At 40.9% G+C, this 19,838-nt stretch overlaps 1 protein-coding gene across 1 annotated transcript in view; it reads left to right on the top strand.

Annotated features, from left to right (window-relative positions):
- AXDND1 (axonemal dynein light chain domain containing 1) overlaps positions 1–19,778 on the top strand; it is a 51,470-nt gene extending 31,692 nt beyond the window's left edge. The window contains exons 18-25 of the mRNA XM_075832472.1: positions 2,713–2,924; positions 2,999–3,083; positions 4,329–4,439; positions 6,134–6,205; positions 6,423–6,551; positions 6,683–6,774; positions 9,301–9,437; positions 16,054–19,778. Of these exons, the coding sequence (XP_075688587.1) occupies positions 2,713–2,924; positions 2,999–3,083; positions 4,329–4,439; positions 6,134–6,205; positions 6,423–6,551; positions 6,683–6,774; positions 9,301–9,437; positions 16,054–16,142 (927 nt within the window). The 3' untranslated portion in view covers positions 16,143–19,778. The remainder of the gene's footprint in view (positions 1–2,712; positions 2,925–2,998; positions 3,084–4,328; positions 4,440–6,133; positions 6,206–6,422; positions 6,552–6,682; positions 6,775–9,300; positions 9,438–16,053) is intronic.
- The last annotated feature ends 60 nt before the right edge of the window (positions 19,779–19,838 follow it).

Genomic DNA, 19,838 nt, shown 5'->3' with positions numbered 1-19,838 from the left:
CGGTGGGGTCTCAGTGCTCAGACCCCCAATGATCAAAACTTCTGACATGTCACAAGTTTTCTGAAAGTTTAGTTACCCTTTAAACTTACGATAAAACAATATGGAGTAAGCTCTTATTTTTCCTCTAGTGATGACTGCAGAATACTGCAGTATGAAGTGAATCTGTCAGCATACTGTGCTGACTTGTTTAAGGTCCGTCTCCAATTAGCTCAAACAGCACAAAAAAAATATTGTGTAGTCTGGCTAATAACAGCTATTAAGGTATACAGTGGACTAGTTATGGGTCCTCTGCATTCCCACGCCTCATCAGTAATGAACTACGTGTATCTGCATAGGACTGTGGCATAATAAAATGTAGAGAGAAATCCACACAGCAAGAGAAGAGGACATGTGACCAGTGCTGAGGAACGCCCCTAGAGAAGAGTACATGTGACCAGTGCTGGGGAACACACCTAGAGAAGAGAAGATGTGACCAGTGCTGGGGAACACCCCTAGAGAGGAGAACATGTGACCAGTGCTGAGGAACGCCCCTAGAGAAGAGTACAAGTGACTAGTGCTGGGGAACGCCCCTAGAGAAGAGAATATGTGACCAGTGCTGGGGAACACCCCTAGAGAAGAGAAGATATGACCAGTGCTGGAGAACACCCCTAGAGAGGAGAACATGTGACCAGTGCTGGGGAACACCCCAAAAGAGGAGAACATGTGACCAGTGCTGGGGAACACCCCAAAAGAGGAGAACATGTGACCAGTGCTGGGGAACACCCCTAGAGAGGAGAACATGTGACCAGCGCTGGGGAACACGCCTAGGGAAGAGAACAGGTGACCAGTGCTGGGGAACGCCCCTAGGGAAGAGAACAGGTGACCAGTGCTGGGGAACGCCCCTAGGGAAGAGAACAGGTGACCAGTGCTGGGGAACACCCCTAGGGAAGAGAACATGTGACCAGTGCTGGGGAACGTCCCTAGAGAAGAGAACAGGTGACCAGTGCTGGGGAACGCCCCTAGGGAAGAGAACAGGTGACCAGTGCTGGGGAACACCCCTAGGGAAGAGAACATGTGACCAGTGCTGGGGAACGTCCCTAGAGAAGAGAACATGTGACCAGTGCTGGGGAACGTTCCTTGACTAAAAGTGAATGGACAAAAGGTTGCAAACTGGTTTTGACAGCTGCTGCAGCCATAGAAAGGAAAGCTCAATGCATAAAATAGATAAGTGAAACTTTTTTTTTCTGCAGGGAATTCTGCAGTAACATTCATGTATATTTTTTTTAAATCAAATAATTTCTTATTATGAGGGTGTATATAATATATGACAATATTCACAGAACAAAGTAGTGAAATCATCAATGAAATTAACAACAGAAATTATGACATAGAATGTGCGGACATTTGATACAATACAGGCCATAGGGATTACAATGTTGCATACGCTTCAGACCATGCAAGGTCAAATTCACAATATCAAAAAGAGAAGGAGAATACATGACAGCTCAACTACCTTCAATACCCATAAACTAAACAGGTTGACGCATAACTCGAGAATGTGAATTTTAATCCTTGTAGTACAAACTATGTGTCCAAAGATGCCAATTATATGTGAATTTGGAAGACTGATGATGTTGGGATGCAATCAATTTCTCGTATGCACACGTTACATTCATGTATATTGATTTTTCATGCACAAAGGTTTCCATAGCCTTTAACTTGTTACACACAATGCATCGCTAGCCACTACTCATACAACTTTATTACCCGTTGTACCAGGGCCGGCCTTAGTGGTGTGCGACCTGTGCCTTTGCACAGGGCTCATCACTCCAGCAGGTGGAAGGGGCGCTGCGCTGGCTCCCTTCCCCTGCTTGTTTAAGAAGCGCCCGGGCCTGGCGACTCGGTAGTCGCCTTTCTACCCGGGCGCTTCTTCACTCAGTAGCGTCGCTACTGCTGAAGCAGCCATAGCGGCTGCTAGTGGCGACCCCGGGCATAAGGGCGTCTGCGCCGCACCCCCCCCCCCATGGGCGGCGGCGCCGCTAGCAGCAGCTGCGGCTACAGCGGTAGCGACGACACTATAGCAGAGCAGGGAGGTATCTCCCGTGTGGCCAGGGATTTCGCTCCTGGAGCGCTCCGCTTGATGTCTTTGTCCATATATAGACAGTGACATCAGGGGAAACTCCTGAAGCGGAATCCCCGTCCACAGCGTTGCGGACTCTGTGACCGGGGATTCCACTCCAGGAGAAGCCAATAACATCACGGTCCATAAATGGACACAGACGACAGGAGCTTCTCCTGGAGTGGAATCCTCGGTCACAGCTTCGACAACACTGTGGACGGGGATTCCGCTTCAGGAGTTGCCCGTAATGTCAATGTCCATACCAGATCCACCTCACAGCGAGAAAGACATTAAATGAAGCGCCGGTCGAGCAGGCACGCTGCCGCTCCATTCACAGTTTCTGGGAATGATGGGAACAGCTAAGTACACAACTTGTCGCTTTCCGTCATTCTCACAGACAGTGAATGGAGCGGCGGGCGCATGCTTGACCACCGCTCCATTCAAGCTCCTCTTTATTCTGGGGAGTGCAGTGAAGAAGATCTGGGGGTGTGGGACCCCTGTTCTCATAATCGGTGGGGTCCCAGCGATCAGAAAATGATCACCTATCCTATAGTTAGGGGATAATTTATGATTTTGGGAATGCCCCTTTAAGTGTCTTGTTACTGTTCCCACAGGTAACAAATCTCCATACAGCAATGGTGCAGTACATGGTAAATGTTATTATGCTACTTTCACCGGATTACTATTCTGATTCTGATCCTTCGGATGCCACAATTGTTGCTGGGTTTGAAGAAGTGTTTCCAGATACAATTCCTTTGCAGCAAATGCAGGAAGAAGCTCTCTCCTTATCTGAAAAAGTGCACACTTTTTCTAGTTACATTATAAAGTGAGTGGAAATATAAAAAGCATACATTAGCTTTACATGTTTCCACCTGTGACAAAAAAATTTCTTCATGACAGATGTTGTCAGGAGATGGTGGAGAACAACAACAACCATATAGTGGATGATGAGGGTTATGAGTTGAGACAGCTGCAGTCAATCAAGGTAGGAGAATGGTGATAATGCCATTCTATACTACCCATACATTACTAAAGGCGAATTAGAAAATAATAATATGATTACTTTACTGTACAAGATTCTTTGTAGAGAATTTCTCAGATGTAAAGCTGTCAAGAGGTGGTCACAATCATCAATAGCTGAAACCAAGCAAAGTCACGAGACCACAGCATCTGTTCAAAGGGGGAGATTTATTAAAACTGGTGCAAAAGAAAATGTGAGTATTTGCCTATAGCATCCAATCAGGTTTAAGTGCTAATTTTTCAGAGGCCCTTTTGAAAATAAAAGAAGCAATCTGATTGGTTGCTGTAGACAACTACTCCACCTTTCCTTTTGCACCAGTTTTGATAAATCTTGCCCAAAGTGTTCCTTTTATTTGTCACCCATGTGTGATACTTCATCTGACTCACAGACTTTTTCAAACATGCTTGAAAAAGTCTGAAGCAACTGAAACCTTGCATATGGGTGACAAATTAACAGAACACTTTGAACAGATTCTACGCTCCCCTGACTTTACAATAGATCATAGATATCATTTTGATGCCACAAGGATCTTTATTTTGCTAAGAGCAAAACCGTCTTGTATCTATATATGTCTCTATATATTTATCATAGACTGTTTATTCGAACTGTGTGAACTGCAAAACTGTGTGATGAACATATATTTGAATTACTGTTTTTTATATTACTACAGTAGCTGTTATCAATAATTTTATACAATTTATCACCTTTCCCTTCATCGTCTCATATCATGGACCTTCAACAGTCAGTACCCTTGTTCATGCATCTACAAGTGATCCTACTAATATTATGTATCTACAAGTGATCCTACTAATATTATGTTTCTACAAGCGATCGTACTAATATTATGTATCTACAAGTGATCCTACTAGTATTATGTATCTACAAGTGATCCTACTAATGTTATGTATCTACAAGGGATCCTACTAATATTATGTATCTACAAGTGATCCTACTAATGTTATGTATCTACAAGGGATCCTACTAATGTTATGTATCTACAAGTGATCCTACTAATATTATGTATCTGCAAGCATCCCTAATATTTTATTTTGAACAGAATGTGAATTGTTTGCAGTTTATAAAGAAAGATAAGTGCAAAGTTTAAGGATCCTAAAGAATCTACACAATTATAGGCTCTCAAGTTCTACCGATTGGACAGGTTTAATTCCAAAACCATAATGTAATATTATTTTCTACTTTTTCTATTAGAGTTTATGTGGTGAATGGATTGAAACATGCCAGTTGCTTCTCTTAAAAGTTAAAGATTATGCTGCTTCCACAGAGACTTTCGAAGATTCACAAACCAAAGAAAAAACAGAGGTCACATCGTTTGTTGTTTAGAGACTACTAAGCAAATGAATACAGTATAAGAACTATATGGGGACAAATCACCAGTAGGGGAGTTTCAGGGGGATAGAAACCCCAGGTGCAAACTAAAACCACCCAGTGTTATTTAACAATGTATATTGGTATTATTTGGGAAGTGAATTTCTGTTTTATGCAGGAACTATATAGCCCAGTTGTCCAGGTTCTGTAGTACTTTCTTATCTTGGAAGAACCTAAAGCATCTGAGCCTCCTGGCTCATAAATGCATAAAGTGAGTGTAAAGTAAGTGAAGTGGGTTATATTTAAGAAAGAAGTTCATCACTCAAAATCTGTAACACTGTCATATGTATGACACATTTGAAGAAAAGATGACCAAAGAGCACTGTTGCACCACTTTGTCCAGGGCTCCAGACAAAAAAAATTAAAATAAAATAAATCTTTTGGCTGTCAAATGAAAAATTAACTTTATTACATGTAAAAGACTGTGGACTGACAAGCCCAGCTTTTACAACAGACTGTGGGCAGACCGGCCGCAGCGTTTACACTAGACTGTGGGCAGACCGGCCGCAGTATTTACACTATACTGTGGACAGACCGGCCGCAGTGTTTACACTAGACTGTGGACAGACCGGCCGCAGTGTTTACACTAGACTTTGGACAGACCGGCTGCAGTGTTTACACTACACTGTGAACAGACCGGCTGCAGCGTTTACACTAGACTGTGGACAGACCGGCTGCAGCGTTTACACTAGACTGTGGACAGACCGGCTGCAGCGTTTACACTAGACTGTGGACAGACCGGCTGCAGTGTTTACACTAGACTGTTGACAGACCGGCTGCAGTATTTACACTAGACTGTCGACAGACCGGCTGCAGTGTTTACACTAGACTGTCGACAGACCGGCTGCAGTGTTTACACTAGACTGTGGACAGACCGGCTGCAGTGTTTACACTAGACTGTGGACAGACCGGCTGCAGTGTTTACACTAGACTGTGGACAGACCGGCTGCAGTGTTTACACTAGACTCTGGACAGACCGGCTGCAGTGTTTACACTACACTGTGAACAGACCGGCTGCAGCGTTTACACTAGACTGTGGACAGACCGGCTGCAGCGTTTACACTAGACTGTGGACAGACCGGCTGCAGCGTTTACACTAGACTGTGGACAGACCGGCTGCAGTGTTTACACTAGACTGTGGACAGACCGGCTGCAGTGTTTAAACTAGACTGTGGACAGACCGGCTGCAGTGTTTACACTAGACCGTGGACAGACCGGCTGCAGTGTTTACACTAGACCGTGGACAGACCGGCTGCAGTGTTTACACTAGACTGTGGACAGACCGGCTGCAGTGTTTACACTAGACTGTGGACAGGCCGGCTGCAGTATTTATACTAGACTGTTGACAGACCGGCTGCAGTATTTACACTAGACTGTGAACAGACCAGCTGCAGTGTTTACACTAGACTGTGGACTCGCTGCAGCATTTACTGAAGGAGAATGGAGCTCCATAAGAAAACAGTTTTGTATAAATTCAACACAAAAAAATTACTGTACTGACAGGTCCCTAATTTGAGCAAAGTGTCACCTTTGTTTCATTATAATTACTATTTTTGATTTGTATACTACTGACACTTCAATATAACTAGGATGCCCAGATAATGCTCAATTAAATAAAACCCCAACAGGATGGCACAGACCATGCAGAGGATTCCCAAGAACAAGTTACCGAAAGAGAAAAACGTCCTCTCATCTCGGAGGTTAGATTATATGATTGTGTTTCTTCTGTTCCTCTGTCTGCTCTGTTCACATTACATTTGAGACTATCGTTAGAGGTATACGGGGGAGCTTTCCGGGGGTATATGGCAAACTTGACGTGATGTGAACAGAGCCCTACCTTGTTGTAGTCATCATTACAAATCAAAGTTACAATGACCATGCATTTTTATTTTCTAATGTCTCTATACTTTGTTTTAGGTTGGGATATGCAAAAGTAAGTCCCAAATTACAGAGACTTCTGCCCAGGACGTCATGAGGATCATCGGCTATGATGGCAACATTTGTAAGAAAACTTTAAAGGAAGAGGAAATTCCTGTTTTTCCACAGGCAAGGAATCCTTTTCATGAACATTTATTTTTTGAACCCTAGTAACAATAATATTATACATTCAGCATTGTATATGTTTTGCATGTCAACTTTATGGAATTAATAGACTATAACTGTTGTTCATACTGTAGGGTGTACTCACAGCTAGCCGGCCCAGCACCCCACGTTCCATACACGCATTTGAGTCCTTAAAATCTTTGGAGCAACTGGAAAAGCGTCTCCTGTAAGTATTCAGACTTGTTATATATAGATTCCATTGATTCAAGATTCGGTATATAGTTACATACATGTTTTACAAACATGTCACTCTTTTTATTCTTATGATCTATTTAATAAATTCTTGCATTTTCTGAAGGGAAATCAACAAGAGTATAACATGAAAAATTAGATTATTAACCCAACCCTGACTTAGCAGTTTCTTAGGTTCAACCACTTAGTCCACATAATAGACCCTTCTTCCACATCTCTGTATACATAATCTTTTCTGTCCACATCATAATAGGTAAAATAGGTTAAAAACTTAAAATATGACGTGATGACTGGATGTGCTTGGCATGCAAATGGTAGTATCAATAAAACCACAAGTTATGTGAGTGGTGTGAAAAACAAAGTATCGATGGATTTTGGAAACATACATAGATACATACATGTGGGCGGAGCTTCCTCATCTGCTCTCCTCCTCCGTGTGTGTAATGAGGAGCAGAGAATATAGAGTTGAAACGGCCTGCACAGTGGCGCCATGTGCACCCGCACATGTCGCACACCCCTAAGGCCAGCCCTGTGTGTATGTGTATAAATCCGACATAACCCAAGATGTATGGTGCAAGATGTTATGAAAAAAAACAACTTATTTAAACCTATACGTCACAGTCATCCGGTAAAAAAAGGTATTCTTATTTTTAACCTGTTAGTGACCGCCCCATAGTGTTTTTACGGCGGCCACTAACGTGCTTTATTCCTATGCAATAGACTTTTTACGGTGCTGCATTGGAATAAGTAAAAAGAGCAGGGAGCTGTCAATATTAGTATCGATCTCACCCGTTTAACCCCTCAGATGCAGCGCTCAATAGCGAGCGCCGCATCTGAGTGGTTATGCGATCAGATAATCGCATAGTGAAGTCCCCTAGTGGGGCTAGTAAAAAAGTAAAAAAAAAAGTTTAATAAAAAGTGAAAGAAAAAAAAACAAGTGAAAAAAAAACCCCACTTTTCTCTCTAAGGCTGGGTTCACACGAGCATGTTACGTCCGTAAAGGATGGAACGTATTTCGGCCGCAAGTCCCGGACCGAACACACTGCAGGGAGCCGGGCTCCTAGCATCATAGTTATGTATGATGCTAGGAGTCCCTGCCTCTCCGTGGAACTACTGTCCCGTACTGAAAACATGATTACAGTACGGGACAGTTGTCCTGCAGCGAGGCAGGGACTCCTAACGTTGTACGTAACTATGATGCTAGGAGCCCGGCTCCCTGCACTGTGTTCGGTCCGGGACTTGCGGCCGAAATACGTTCCGTCCTTTACGGACATAACATGCTTGTATGAATCCAGCCTTACAAACTGCTTTATTATTAAAAAACAAAATAAAGTAAAAAAGTTACACACATTTGGTATCGCCGCGTCCGTAACGACCCTAACTATAAACTTATTACATCATTTAACCCGCACGGTGAACGTCGTAAAAATAAAATACCATGCAAAAATTGCTGTTCTCTTTGAATCCAGCCTTAAAAAAATGTGATAAAAAGTGATCAAAAAGTCGCATCTACTCCAAAATGGTACCGATAAAACCTACAAGTCTTCCCATACATCTGCATCAGCGGAACAATAAAAAAAGTTATGGCTCTTCAAGTAGGGAGACACAGAAACAAATAATTTTGAAAAAAAAAGTGTTTTTACTATGTAAAAGTCGTAAAACATACAAAATCTATACAAATTTGGTATCGTTGCAATAAAGTTATTGTGTTATTTATACAACATGGTAAACGGTGTAGATTTAGGACGCAAAAAAAGAGTGGCAAAATTTCTGGGTTTTTTCTATTCCCCCTCCCAAAAAAAGTTAATAAGTTAATCAATAAATTCTATGTACCCCAAAATGGTGTTATTAAAAAATACAACTTGTCCCACAAAAAACAAGTCCTTATACAGCTATGTCGACGCAAAAATAAAAAAGTTATAGCTCTTGGAATGCGACGATGGAAAAACTTAAAAAATAGCTTGGTCATTAAGGTTTAAAATAGGCTGGTCATTAAGGGGTTAAACGGATACGTAACAGCGGAATCAGTCACCCATAGACTATAATGACATCCTTTTAACTGATACACCATGAACTTTCATGACCCATTTTTAATATTGTATCTGTTAAACTATTACCATAATATCCTATGGGTGACGGATGTCACTGTTAGGCATCTGTCACAGTCCGCATTTAACATTTAATATGTCGGGAGCTTCTCCCAGCGTATATGTCAAATGTAGGCAAAAAAACTTGATGTGAACATAGCCTTAAAGCAGATCAAGAGAAAATAAGGGAGGACACATCTTATAGGACCTAAATATAAAAAATAAAGGAGGACACATTTATAAAACCTAAATACAGTAGGTATCCACCTTCTATGGCTGATGTAAATAAAACAACAATCTTTCTGTACTGCAGCTGTCAGATCAGTAATCGGGGAATATAAGGAGATGCTTAATGTATGCCCTTATAAATTGAGTTTGTTTCAAGATTTACAGACTTTTTTCACCTGCTTTAGACATGCCGAACTAAGAGCTCAAAGAGCCGAAGAAAGGTCTGAAAGTCTGGAGGAACAAGTTAAAGCAGCAAGGCAAAAGATGCAAGAACTAGAGATAAAGTCCTCAGTCGAAGAAGAAAACAAAGAAGTATTTAATGGTAAGAAGATCACTAAATAACCTGGAGAGGTTACTATATTGTTTCGTCCGAGAGAGAGAGTTTACTATATAGCTTTTTTTGTACTAGCCAGTAGACAAAATAAAGACAAATTTTGCTGCAGTCAATGCATACATTGAGTTTTGACCCCACAGTAATTCCAGGCAGGATAGAGTTGAACAAGACTTCTATTCAGGGATCTGGTAAGCTATGTGTACTTTTTTTTTAAAAAATATAGAATTTTATTAGTGGACATCGGTCATTTAAAAACATTTTACCTTTGTGAACCCCTCCTGTCTCTGGGAACCAATTAGACTATTGCTAGCAAGTATTGTGGGGCAATTCATGAACTGGTGGCAAAAACAATGCTGTGAAGGAATCACTTTGACACAGGGCAGTCATCCTATCACCATGCCATACAACCTCAGAAGATCTAAAAGAGGGTCAAGTAAGTATATTTAAGTAACCTTCAAGTGCCTTAGCACTTTTAGATGCCATACCACACCCATTACAGCCATGTTTCCCCCTCAACAGTCTTAGCGCCACAATACAGATTCACACACAGTGCTGCCATAACAGGAACACTGATGCTTCAAAGTGACAGCTACAGCTTTTCTTTATGAAACAAAATGCTTCCATTATGGAGCAACCCAATTCGCCCCATATATAAATGCCAGACACAAAACATCTATAATAGCAACAGCCACAATGCAGAGGCGTATCTAGGTTCTCCAACACCCAGGGTAAAGATTCAGTTTGCCCCCCCCCCCCAACCTTTCTCGACATCTCCTTCCCCTCGCATGTTTGCTTTCTCTACCAATCAATGAGGTGTCATTCTTTTTTCCACATTTTTTTAATGTAACTCGAGCATAAAACCATTTGTACATTTTACAAGCAATATAGTTATATAAAGGGAGTTAACGTAACAATAAATTTAAAAGAAAATGAACGATTACAGTGCCACACTAAAACAGATGGTATAACCGAAGCTAATGAGACTATATAGTGACATAATGAACAGCCATCTCTTGTAGATACAGCCACATAGCCCCCCATTGTAGATAGTGCCACACCCCCCCATTGTAGATACTGCCGCACAGCCCCCTGTAGATAGTGCCACACAGCCCCCTGTAAATAGTGCCACACACCTCCCTTGTAGATACTGCCGCACAGCCCCCTGTAGATAGTGCCACACAGCCCTCCTGTACATAGTGCCACACAGCCCCCTGTAGTGTCACACCTCCCACTTGCAGATAGTGCCACACAGCCCCCCTTGTAGATAATGCCACACAGCCCCACTTGTAGTGCCACACAGCCCACCCCTTGTAGATAGTACTGCACAGCCCCTTGTAGATACTGCTACATGGCCCCCTGTAGATAGTGCCACACAGCTTACTGCAAATAGTGCAACACAACTCCACTTGTAGATAATGCCGCACAGCCCCCCTTGTAGATAGTGGCACACAGACCCCTTGCAGATACTGCCACACAGCCCCCCCTTATAGATAGTGCCACATACCCCCCTTGAAGATAGTGCAACACATACCCTCCCTTGTAGATACTGCCACACAGCCCCCCTTGTAGATATTGCCACACTCCCCCCCCACTAGAAGAAAGTAAACACACAACCATTGGGGCTCCCTCTAGGAGTGGAATGCCAGGCCAGAGAGTTGCAGAAGCTCTGGCTGGGGATTCCTCTCCTGGAGGAGACCTTGACGTCACTGCCCATATATGGACAGGCACATCAGGAGCTCCCTCCAGCAGCGGAATCCGACTGTTACCGACACTCTGACTGGAGATTCCTCTCCTGGAGGCGTCCCTGGCGTCAATATCCATATATGGACAGGGACGTCAGGGGGTCCCCCTAGAGTGCCGAGACTCGGGCCGGGGATTCTGCTCCCAGACAGAGCCCCTGACATCCTGACATCCTTGTCCATATATGGACAGTGACATCAGTGTCTCCTCCTGGAACGGAATCCCCGGCCAGAGCGGCTCTGGCCGGGGATTCCACTCCAGGAGGAGCCCTGCCTGTCTCTGTCCATATATGGCAGGGGGCGGTCAGGGGCTCCCTCTGGGAGCGGATACCCGGCCAGAGCGTCGGTACCCCCCCACCTTCCCTTTTAGTTGCCCCCTAGCTACGCCCCTGCACAATGCTTCCTATACTGTGGCCCTGTCATAATGAGAGTTCCTCCTCTATAAGAAGCTTAATGTACAAAACATACTAATAGCACTTGTGGAAAAATGCTTCAAATGGGCGAACTGGGCCATAAATCTCGGGAAGTAGTGCTGGCTAAGACTTTACATATTACCCATCTTTCTACAGCTGGTAGGTACATTTTTACATAAACTATGGTCCCTTAAATTTTGGTCACTTAGACCATTACAACTTTATTACCTATTAGTAAAAAAAAATTGTCCGTAGTTTTCACCAGTACTGTAGGCACAAGTTGGAGGAGGAGATGGTACAGTCACACAAACTATAATGATAACTTTTATATATGAACATCAATGATAACCAATACTTCTATCATTGACCGTTTTGTGCAGTTATTTATCGAGTTATACTGCGTTCCTATTATAAACCCCACATGGCTTACACCTTCTGTGAAAGGGGCAATACACGACAAAAAAAGGGCATTTAAAAAATACAAATCTGAGGGTACATCTGCAGCCTTTGTAAAATATAAAGAGCTTAATAAAATCTGTAAAAAGGTAATAAAATTAGCAAAAATACAAAATGAAAGGCAGGTGGCCAAGGATAGTAAAACAAATCCCAAAAAATTCTTCAAGTATATAAATGCTAAAAAGCCAAGGTCTGAACATGTAGGACCCCTAGATAATGGTAATGGGGAGTTGATCACAGGGGATCAAGAGAAGGCAGAGTTACTAAATGGGTTCTTTAGCTCTGTATATACAACAGAAGAAAGAGCAGCTGATGTAGCCGGTGCCAGTGCTGTTAATATATCAGTTGATATACTGAATTGGATGAATGTAGATATGGTCCAAGTTAAATTAAATAAAATAAATGTGCACAAGGCCCCGGGACCAGATGGGTTACACCCTAGAATTCTTAAAGAGCTTAGTTCAGTTATTTCTGTCCCCCTTTTCATAATATTCAGAGAATCTCTAGTGACTGGTATAGTGCCAAGGGACTGGCGCAGCGCAAATGTGGTGCCTATTTTCAAAAAGGGCTCTAGGTCTTCCCCGGATAATTATAGACCAGTAAGCTTAACATCCATCGTGGGGAAAATGTTTGAGGGGCTATTGAGGGACTATATACAGGATTATGTGACAATAAATAGCATTATAAGTGACAGCCAGCACGGTTTTACTAAGGACAGAAGTTGTCAAACTAACCTAATCTGTTTTTATGAAGAGGTGAGCAGAAGTCTAGACAGAGGGGCCGCTGTGGATTTAGTGTTTTTGGACTTTGCAAAGGCATTTGACACTGTCCCCCATAGACGCCTAATGGGTAAATTAAGGACTATAGGTTTAGAAAATATAGTTTGTAATTGAATTGAGAATTGGCTCAAGGACCGTATCCAGAGAGTTGTGGTCAATGATTCCTACTCTGAATGGTCCCCAGTTATAAGTGGTGTACCCCAGGGTTCAGTGCTGGGACCACTATTATTCAACTTATTTATTAATGATATAGAGGATGGGATTAATAGCACTATTTCTATTTTTGCAGATGACACCAAGCTATGTAATATAGTTCAGTCTATGGAAGATGTTCATGAATTGCAGGCAGATTTAAACAAACTAAGTGTTTGGGCGTCCACTTGGCAGATGAAGTTTAATGTAGATAAATGTAAAGTTATGCATCTGGGTACCAACAACCTGCATGCATCATATGTCCTAGGGGGAGCTACACTGGCGGATTCACTTGTTGAGAAGGATCTGGGTGTATTTGTAAATCATAAACTCAATAACAGCATGCAGTGTCAATCAGCTGCTTCAAAGGCCAGCAGGATATTGTCGTGTATTAAAAGAGGCATGGACTCGCGGGACAGGGATGTAATATTACCACTTTACAAAGCATTAGTGAGGCCTCATCTAGAATATGCAGTTCAGTTCTGGGCTCCAGTTCATAGAAAGGATGCCCTGGAGTTGGAAAAAATACAAAGAAGAGCAACGAAGCTAATTAGGGGCATGGAGAATTTAAGTTATGAGGAAAGATTTAAAGAATTAAACCTATTTAGCCTTGAAAAAAGACGACTAAGGGGGGACATGATTAACTTATATAAATATATTAATGGCACATACAAAAAATATGGTGAAATCCTGTTCCTTGTAAAACCCCCTCAAAAAACAAGGGGGCACTCCCTCCGTCTGGAGAAAAAAAAGGTTCAAGCTGCAGAGGCGACAAGGCTTCTTTACCGTGAGAACTGTGAGTCTATGGAATAGTCACCGCAGGAGCTGGTCACAGCAGAGACAGTAGATGGCTTTAAAAAAGGGTTAGATAATTTCCTAGAACTAAAAAAATATTAGCTCCTATGTGTAGAAATTTTTCCTTCCCTTTTCCCGTCCCTTGGTTGAACTTGATGGACATGTGTCTTTTTTCAGCCGTACTAACTATGTAACTATGTACTATATGTAACTATGTAACCTTGCTGCTTATACAAAGTATTCATCCCCTATCCCGGGACTTCTTTTACCATGTAATAGTCTTAAACCACAATGGTGTACAGTATTTAGGTTTTTCGCACTGATCAGCAACCAAGTGTTTTTAACTTTAATCCGTACAAAACCTAAAGGTCTCTAAAATGAATAATTACAATGGGAAACAACAGTTTTCACAGAAGTTTTCCTTTAAATGGGTTGTCAGCTGTGGTAACACATAACAGGTACTTTGACAATGAGTTGATTGCATGGGGTCATGCTGCTGAGAACTCCTACAATTCACTGTCCATTCCCCCAGGCAGGGGGGATCCCACTGGTATCCTATGGATATGCCATAAATGCATTTCTCTGGGATTCCCCCTTTTAGGAGACCCTGTCAGCTCTTCTGACATGTGTTTTAGTAATTAATTGTATTTACCATGAAATAACAATTACATTGTGCCATTCCTCTTAGTTGTTCATTTATTATTACATTTACAGGAGGAAAATTGAGTGTTACCATTCCCCTTGGGTGTATCAATTCATAACATGACACAGTATGACACGGTATGACACAATCAGCACCAATTAGACAGCATCAGAGTGTCTAAGGCTATGTTCACACGGGGTATTTTGCCGAGTTTTTTGACGCGGAAACCGCGTCGCAAAACTCGGCAGAAACGGCCCGAGAACGCCTCCCATTGATTTCAATGGGAGGCGTCGGCGTCTTTTTCCCGCGAGCAGTAAAACTGCCTCGCGGGAAAAAGAAGCGACATGCCCTATCTTCGGGCGCTTCCGCCTCCGACCTCCCATTGACTTCAATGGGAGGCAGGAGAAAGCGTATATCTCGCTGTTTTATGCCCGCGGCGCTCAATGGCCGCGGGCGAAAAACGGCGCGATAATTGCCGCGAAAATCGGCGTGCAGGGAGAGGAATATCTGCCTCAAAGTTCCAAACGGAATTTTGAGCCAGATATTCCTCCCCCAAAATACTCCGTGTGAACATAGCCTTAGGACACATTACATTGACTACTGGAATGGTAACACCCAGTTATCAATTCATTCATACGTCCTCAGGAGGAATAACGGAGGAACGACACAAAACAGAGTTCTAAGCAAAAGAAGTTCCAGAATTATTTTCTGGGTATGGTATTATGTCAGCAGAGCGGACAGAGCCTCTTTAAAACAATCCGGAGAGAAGAGGTATTTAGCACTTAGTGGTGCTACCTGATATAGACCTTAGAGCTGATTGTTTTTCAACAACATAATTAAAAACTTGCGCTTTGGAGGGTGGGGGTTATGTTTATTTAGTTCATTTGTTATAGGGTTCTATGAAACGAAATGAAGGTATGTCATCTATACTGAGATTGATATTCGACAATATGTATATTGTAACTCTGTACAGTGTATGACGATGTTAATGTAAATTGTCTTTCCTCATGTACCACTTTTGCTGTATTTCATCTTGCAAACGGAAATAGAGTTTTGAAAATCAATAAAAATTTGTTTAAAAAAAAAACAAAAAACAATCCGGAGAAGAACGAAAAGCTGGGGACATCCTCCCTCACCCCCTATCCATGGATGTTTTATTTTAAAGCAGGATGGTGAGTTGACACTGTTTGTTTTTCGTTCTTCTCTGGATTGTTGGATAGCTGGATGCTTATCTTTTAGCTCAGCACCACCGTAACCTGTATATATATATATATATATATATATATATATCTCAACCCCACGGAGACATACCCGCCCCCAGGATACGTGAGGACTGTGAGTAGTGCCGACCTGTTGACTTCTTTTTTTTTTAAGTATTTGTGATTGAAGCCTCTTTAAATTGTCTCAAAACCAAAACTCCAATATAATTATAAAATAGATAACGAACAGGGTTTTTTTTAAACAGAACTCCAAAACAACTGCATATATACTTAATTTTGTAAAAATGCACTTATTATTGTGTACCTGCTTCTTTTTTATTTCCTGATATCTGTTACATGTATGTGTTTTTCTTTCTTGAAACTTCAGCTCACATTGAAGTTAGAAGTGAACAACTGAGTCTCCCTATACCAACAAAAAAGAGGCCTAAATCAAGTAAAGCAAAGCAGCATAAATAACATAAGAGCTCCTGATGTCATCAGTCTGTGTGTGGTGTGTACACAATCCTTATCATTGTAAGATTCCACACAAGTGCTTTGACTTCACCTTGGTTCATTGTGTAAGATCATTGCAATAATCCTTTTTCCTGCATAATAGGATTACATGTTTTAATTGTTAATATTGTTTAATGTAATCCTACTGTCAAACCTTAATTAAACACTCAACGCTGTCCAGCTGCCTATAGGAGATGCGCTTCATATTTACCTGTGATTTTCTATTTCTATACATAATCTTATCTGATAATGTATAAAACTGTAATATTGTAAAGTACAAGGACTTCAGTCTAATAAAAAATTAAATACTCATTTTATAACAAAAGAGAAACAATGTATTAAAAAGTCAAATTTACATTATATTTACTGTTTTGTATTATTTTTAAATATAAAGTGATATAATGTGTACTTTTCAAGTTAATGAACATCTTGCATCACTCTATAGATCACTTCTTTGTTTCCCGTGAAAACTGGCAAAAAGATATAACATCTATCTCACAAGCTATATGGGATAGAGTACTGGATAACACCGTGGGGAGGCAGAGACTCCTAGGATCATAAATGTCTATGATGCCAGGAGCCCCGTTCACCTGTACCACGGTCGGGCCGGGAAACGTGGCCGACACTCGGACCGTTTTTAACGACCTGAACTCGGTCGTGTGCAAGAGGTGTAATTGTTTGAACATCACTTTTAATGCGTCTTGGAATCTTTCACATTGGTTCATAATACACAGATTACACTCAACACCATCTTTTTTATTTAAAATTAAAAGAAGAACTACAGATAAATATCCAAAATGTTTTGACAACAATGCTGATTTATACCATATGCTTTGGAAATGTCCAAACATCTATATGTACTGGAAGGATGTGATCGAAGCTGGACATCCGAATATCTCCAGTCTTGTGTATACTTGGTGATAGCTATGAATCGAGGACCTCTGTTCATAAAAAGAAATCTATCACTAAGGCCCTCCTTGTTGCAAAAATGTAGATTTTACGACTTTGGTTGTCAAGTAATATTCCATCATATGCAATATGGAAAAATTTGCTTAATCTTATGATATTTAGAGAGAGGTGGATATATAATAAGAAAAATCAGCAAGCTAATTTTTTGGCTGGATGGAATCCATGGTTACAATCGCTAACTAAGGACTAATACAGGACTATAACGGGTTAATGCATAAATGATGATACTTAAGATTTTCTCCTGGAACGTCCAAGGTCTTAATGATACACTGGAAAGGTTAGCAGTCTTGAACTTAATTTCCTGTCACCTTCCTGCAATAATTCGCCTGCAAGAAATACGTCTGGCATGATGATACATCGTGTTGTGAAATAATAGGTTGGCTAGAGGTATTTTTTCGAATTTTTCTAGAGGTTTTTGTATTCTGATTCATAAAAACCTACCATTTCAATTATATTCAAAGTCAATGAATGAGTGCCGCTACATATTTCTACATGGGAGAGTGTGAGGAACGGTTATGATAATAGCGAATATATATATCCCTCCCCCATACAACCCTGAAGCTTTATATAAGCTATATGAATATTGGTATGAGAAAAACTGCTGCCCTATATTGTCAATAGGAGACTATAATACTGTCACTGACCCTCAATTGGATAGATGGAATAAATCTGGGGTATTTAAATATCATAATTCTTCACTCTCTAGACTTATACATGTATTTGGGTGGGATGATGTATGGAGGGTATATAATCGTTCAATGAAACAATATCTTTGCTATTTAAAATTTTGTAACTAATTTTCCCATATAGATATGGCTCTAGTCGATAACACTTGTATAAGAATGATCCAAAAAGTAGAATATACAACTAGGAGGATTTCAGATCATTCACTTTTTAGTTGTTAAATTTTGTCATTCTTTCGGGGAATTTCCTACAAGCTTTAGGATACTTTGGAGCTCAAGGAACTCTCTTCTACAAATGTCGATATTTCAAGCATAGTTCCTCTTTTAAGCATCTTAGAGTGATGGTTTTCAGAAATGAAAATTTATCCTTATGATACATAAATTAAGGTTTTGATAAGCGGGTTGATTTATACCATATGCCTTGGAAATGTTCAAAAATATGTTTGTATTGGAACGAAGTGATTGAAAAGTTAAAACGTATGCACAAGCTGGATATCCAGATGTCTCCGATCCTACTATTTAGATTTGGTGATAGTTATGAATTGAGGACCTCTGTGTATAAAATTTAATTTACTACTAACGCCTTCTTCGGGGCAACATTTTTGACTATGACTTTGGTTGTCAAATAATATTCTATCAGATGTAACCTGGAACGATTTGCTTAATCCTGTGATATTTAGAGAGGTGGATATACAAAAAGAAAAATCAGCAGTTTTTTTCTTTTGTATCTGCCCGGAATCCAGGACCATAATGAGTTAGAGGTTTTTTTATTTCTGTTATTCTTCCCTCCTCCTCTTCAGTAATTCTCTCCTTCTAGGGTGGGTGGGTGGCTAATATAAATATGTAATGTTATTTTTATTTCTGTAATCATAAATTGAGGAAAAAAATAAAATTAACATCTTGCAGAGCTTAGCTTTCCCTTAAAGGGGTTTTCCAGTCCTAAGAAATTGATGGCCTAACCTCGACACCCCTGCAGATTAGCTGTTTTGAATAGGCCGAGCACTCCTTGGCCCCAATGCAATATCTCCGTAACAGGGTCGACCATCTACAGTGTGCCACTTATAATACTGGTGCTTGCATGGTTCATGGTTCATGGTTTTCCCATGAAGGAAATTTATTACATAACTGGATATGCCATAAATGTCAGATAGATGCGGGTCCCACCTCTGGCACCTGCACCTATCTCTAGAACAGTGCCCCTAACCCCCGTTCTAGCTTTTTGTTCTCACGATGCCTCCCGGCCACTTCCTGATTACATGGTCGGGACTTACGGAAAAACTGTAACACGCTGAGCTACGCTGTTTTTGCAACTCCCATAGAACAGTAGTTACGGAAACAGTGTAGCTCGCATGCTACTCTGCTTCCGTAACTGCCATTCACTACTATGGGAGTTACGGAAACAGCGTAGCTGTTTAGTGGGCCCCATTCTAGACATAAGTGGGTGCCCCAGAGGTGGGACCCACATCTATCTGACATTTATGACATATTCTGTGGATACTTTGTAAAGTATTGGTGTTCTCCTCACGCCTCCCGAGGAGAACTATGACGAAACGCACGTCGAGGCGGTCATACACGCTAGTCACTCTACTTAATTTTGTGTTCATCATGTCATGTAAGTAAAGCTGCCTTTCTTTGGTCTGTGTGTGAATCACTATTTTTACCTTCGATATTGTCATCTACAGGGAGATTATTTGTGTTAGCTATTGCGATTTACGCATAATATTCATGCTAATTTATACAATATCATTCTGCATAAATGTGATTGTATTCCATTCTTTTACTATTATTGTAACAATTTGAGTACGAATATATTTTCTAGTGGCACACCAATGTAATTATGTTCTTTTGATAGATAATATTAGTCTTTGAAAATAACTGGCAGCTATTGGATACATAGAAGCGTTGAATGTATGCTGTTGATAACAACATCTTTTTTTAACTCATTGTATGTTTCACCTTGTCTTTTTCATATTACTGTTTAATAAATTATATTATTTTTTAATTCTAA

The sequence above is a fragment of the Rhinoderma darwinii genome, chromosome 7 (genome assembly GCF_050947455.1).
Source record: "Rhinoderma darwinii isolate aRhiDar2 chromosome 7, aRhiDar2.hap1, whole genome shotgun sequence".
Classification (NCBI taxonomy): domain Eukaryota; kingdom Metazoa; phylum Chordata; class Amphibia; order Anura; family Rhinodermatidae; genus Rhinoderma; species Rhinoderma darwinii.
Note: the sequence above shows the minus strand (reverse complement) of the source record. Positions and strands in the feature narration are given on the sequence as shown.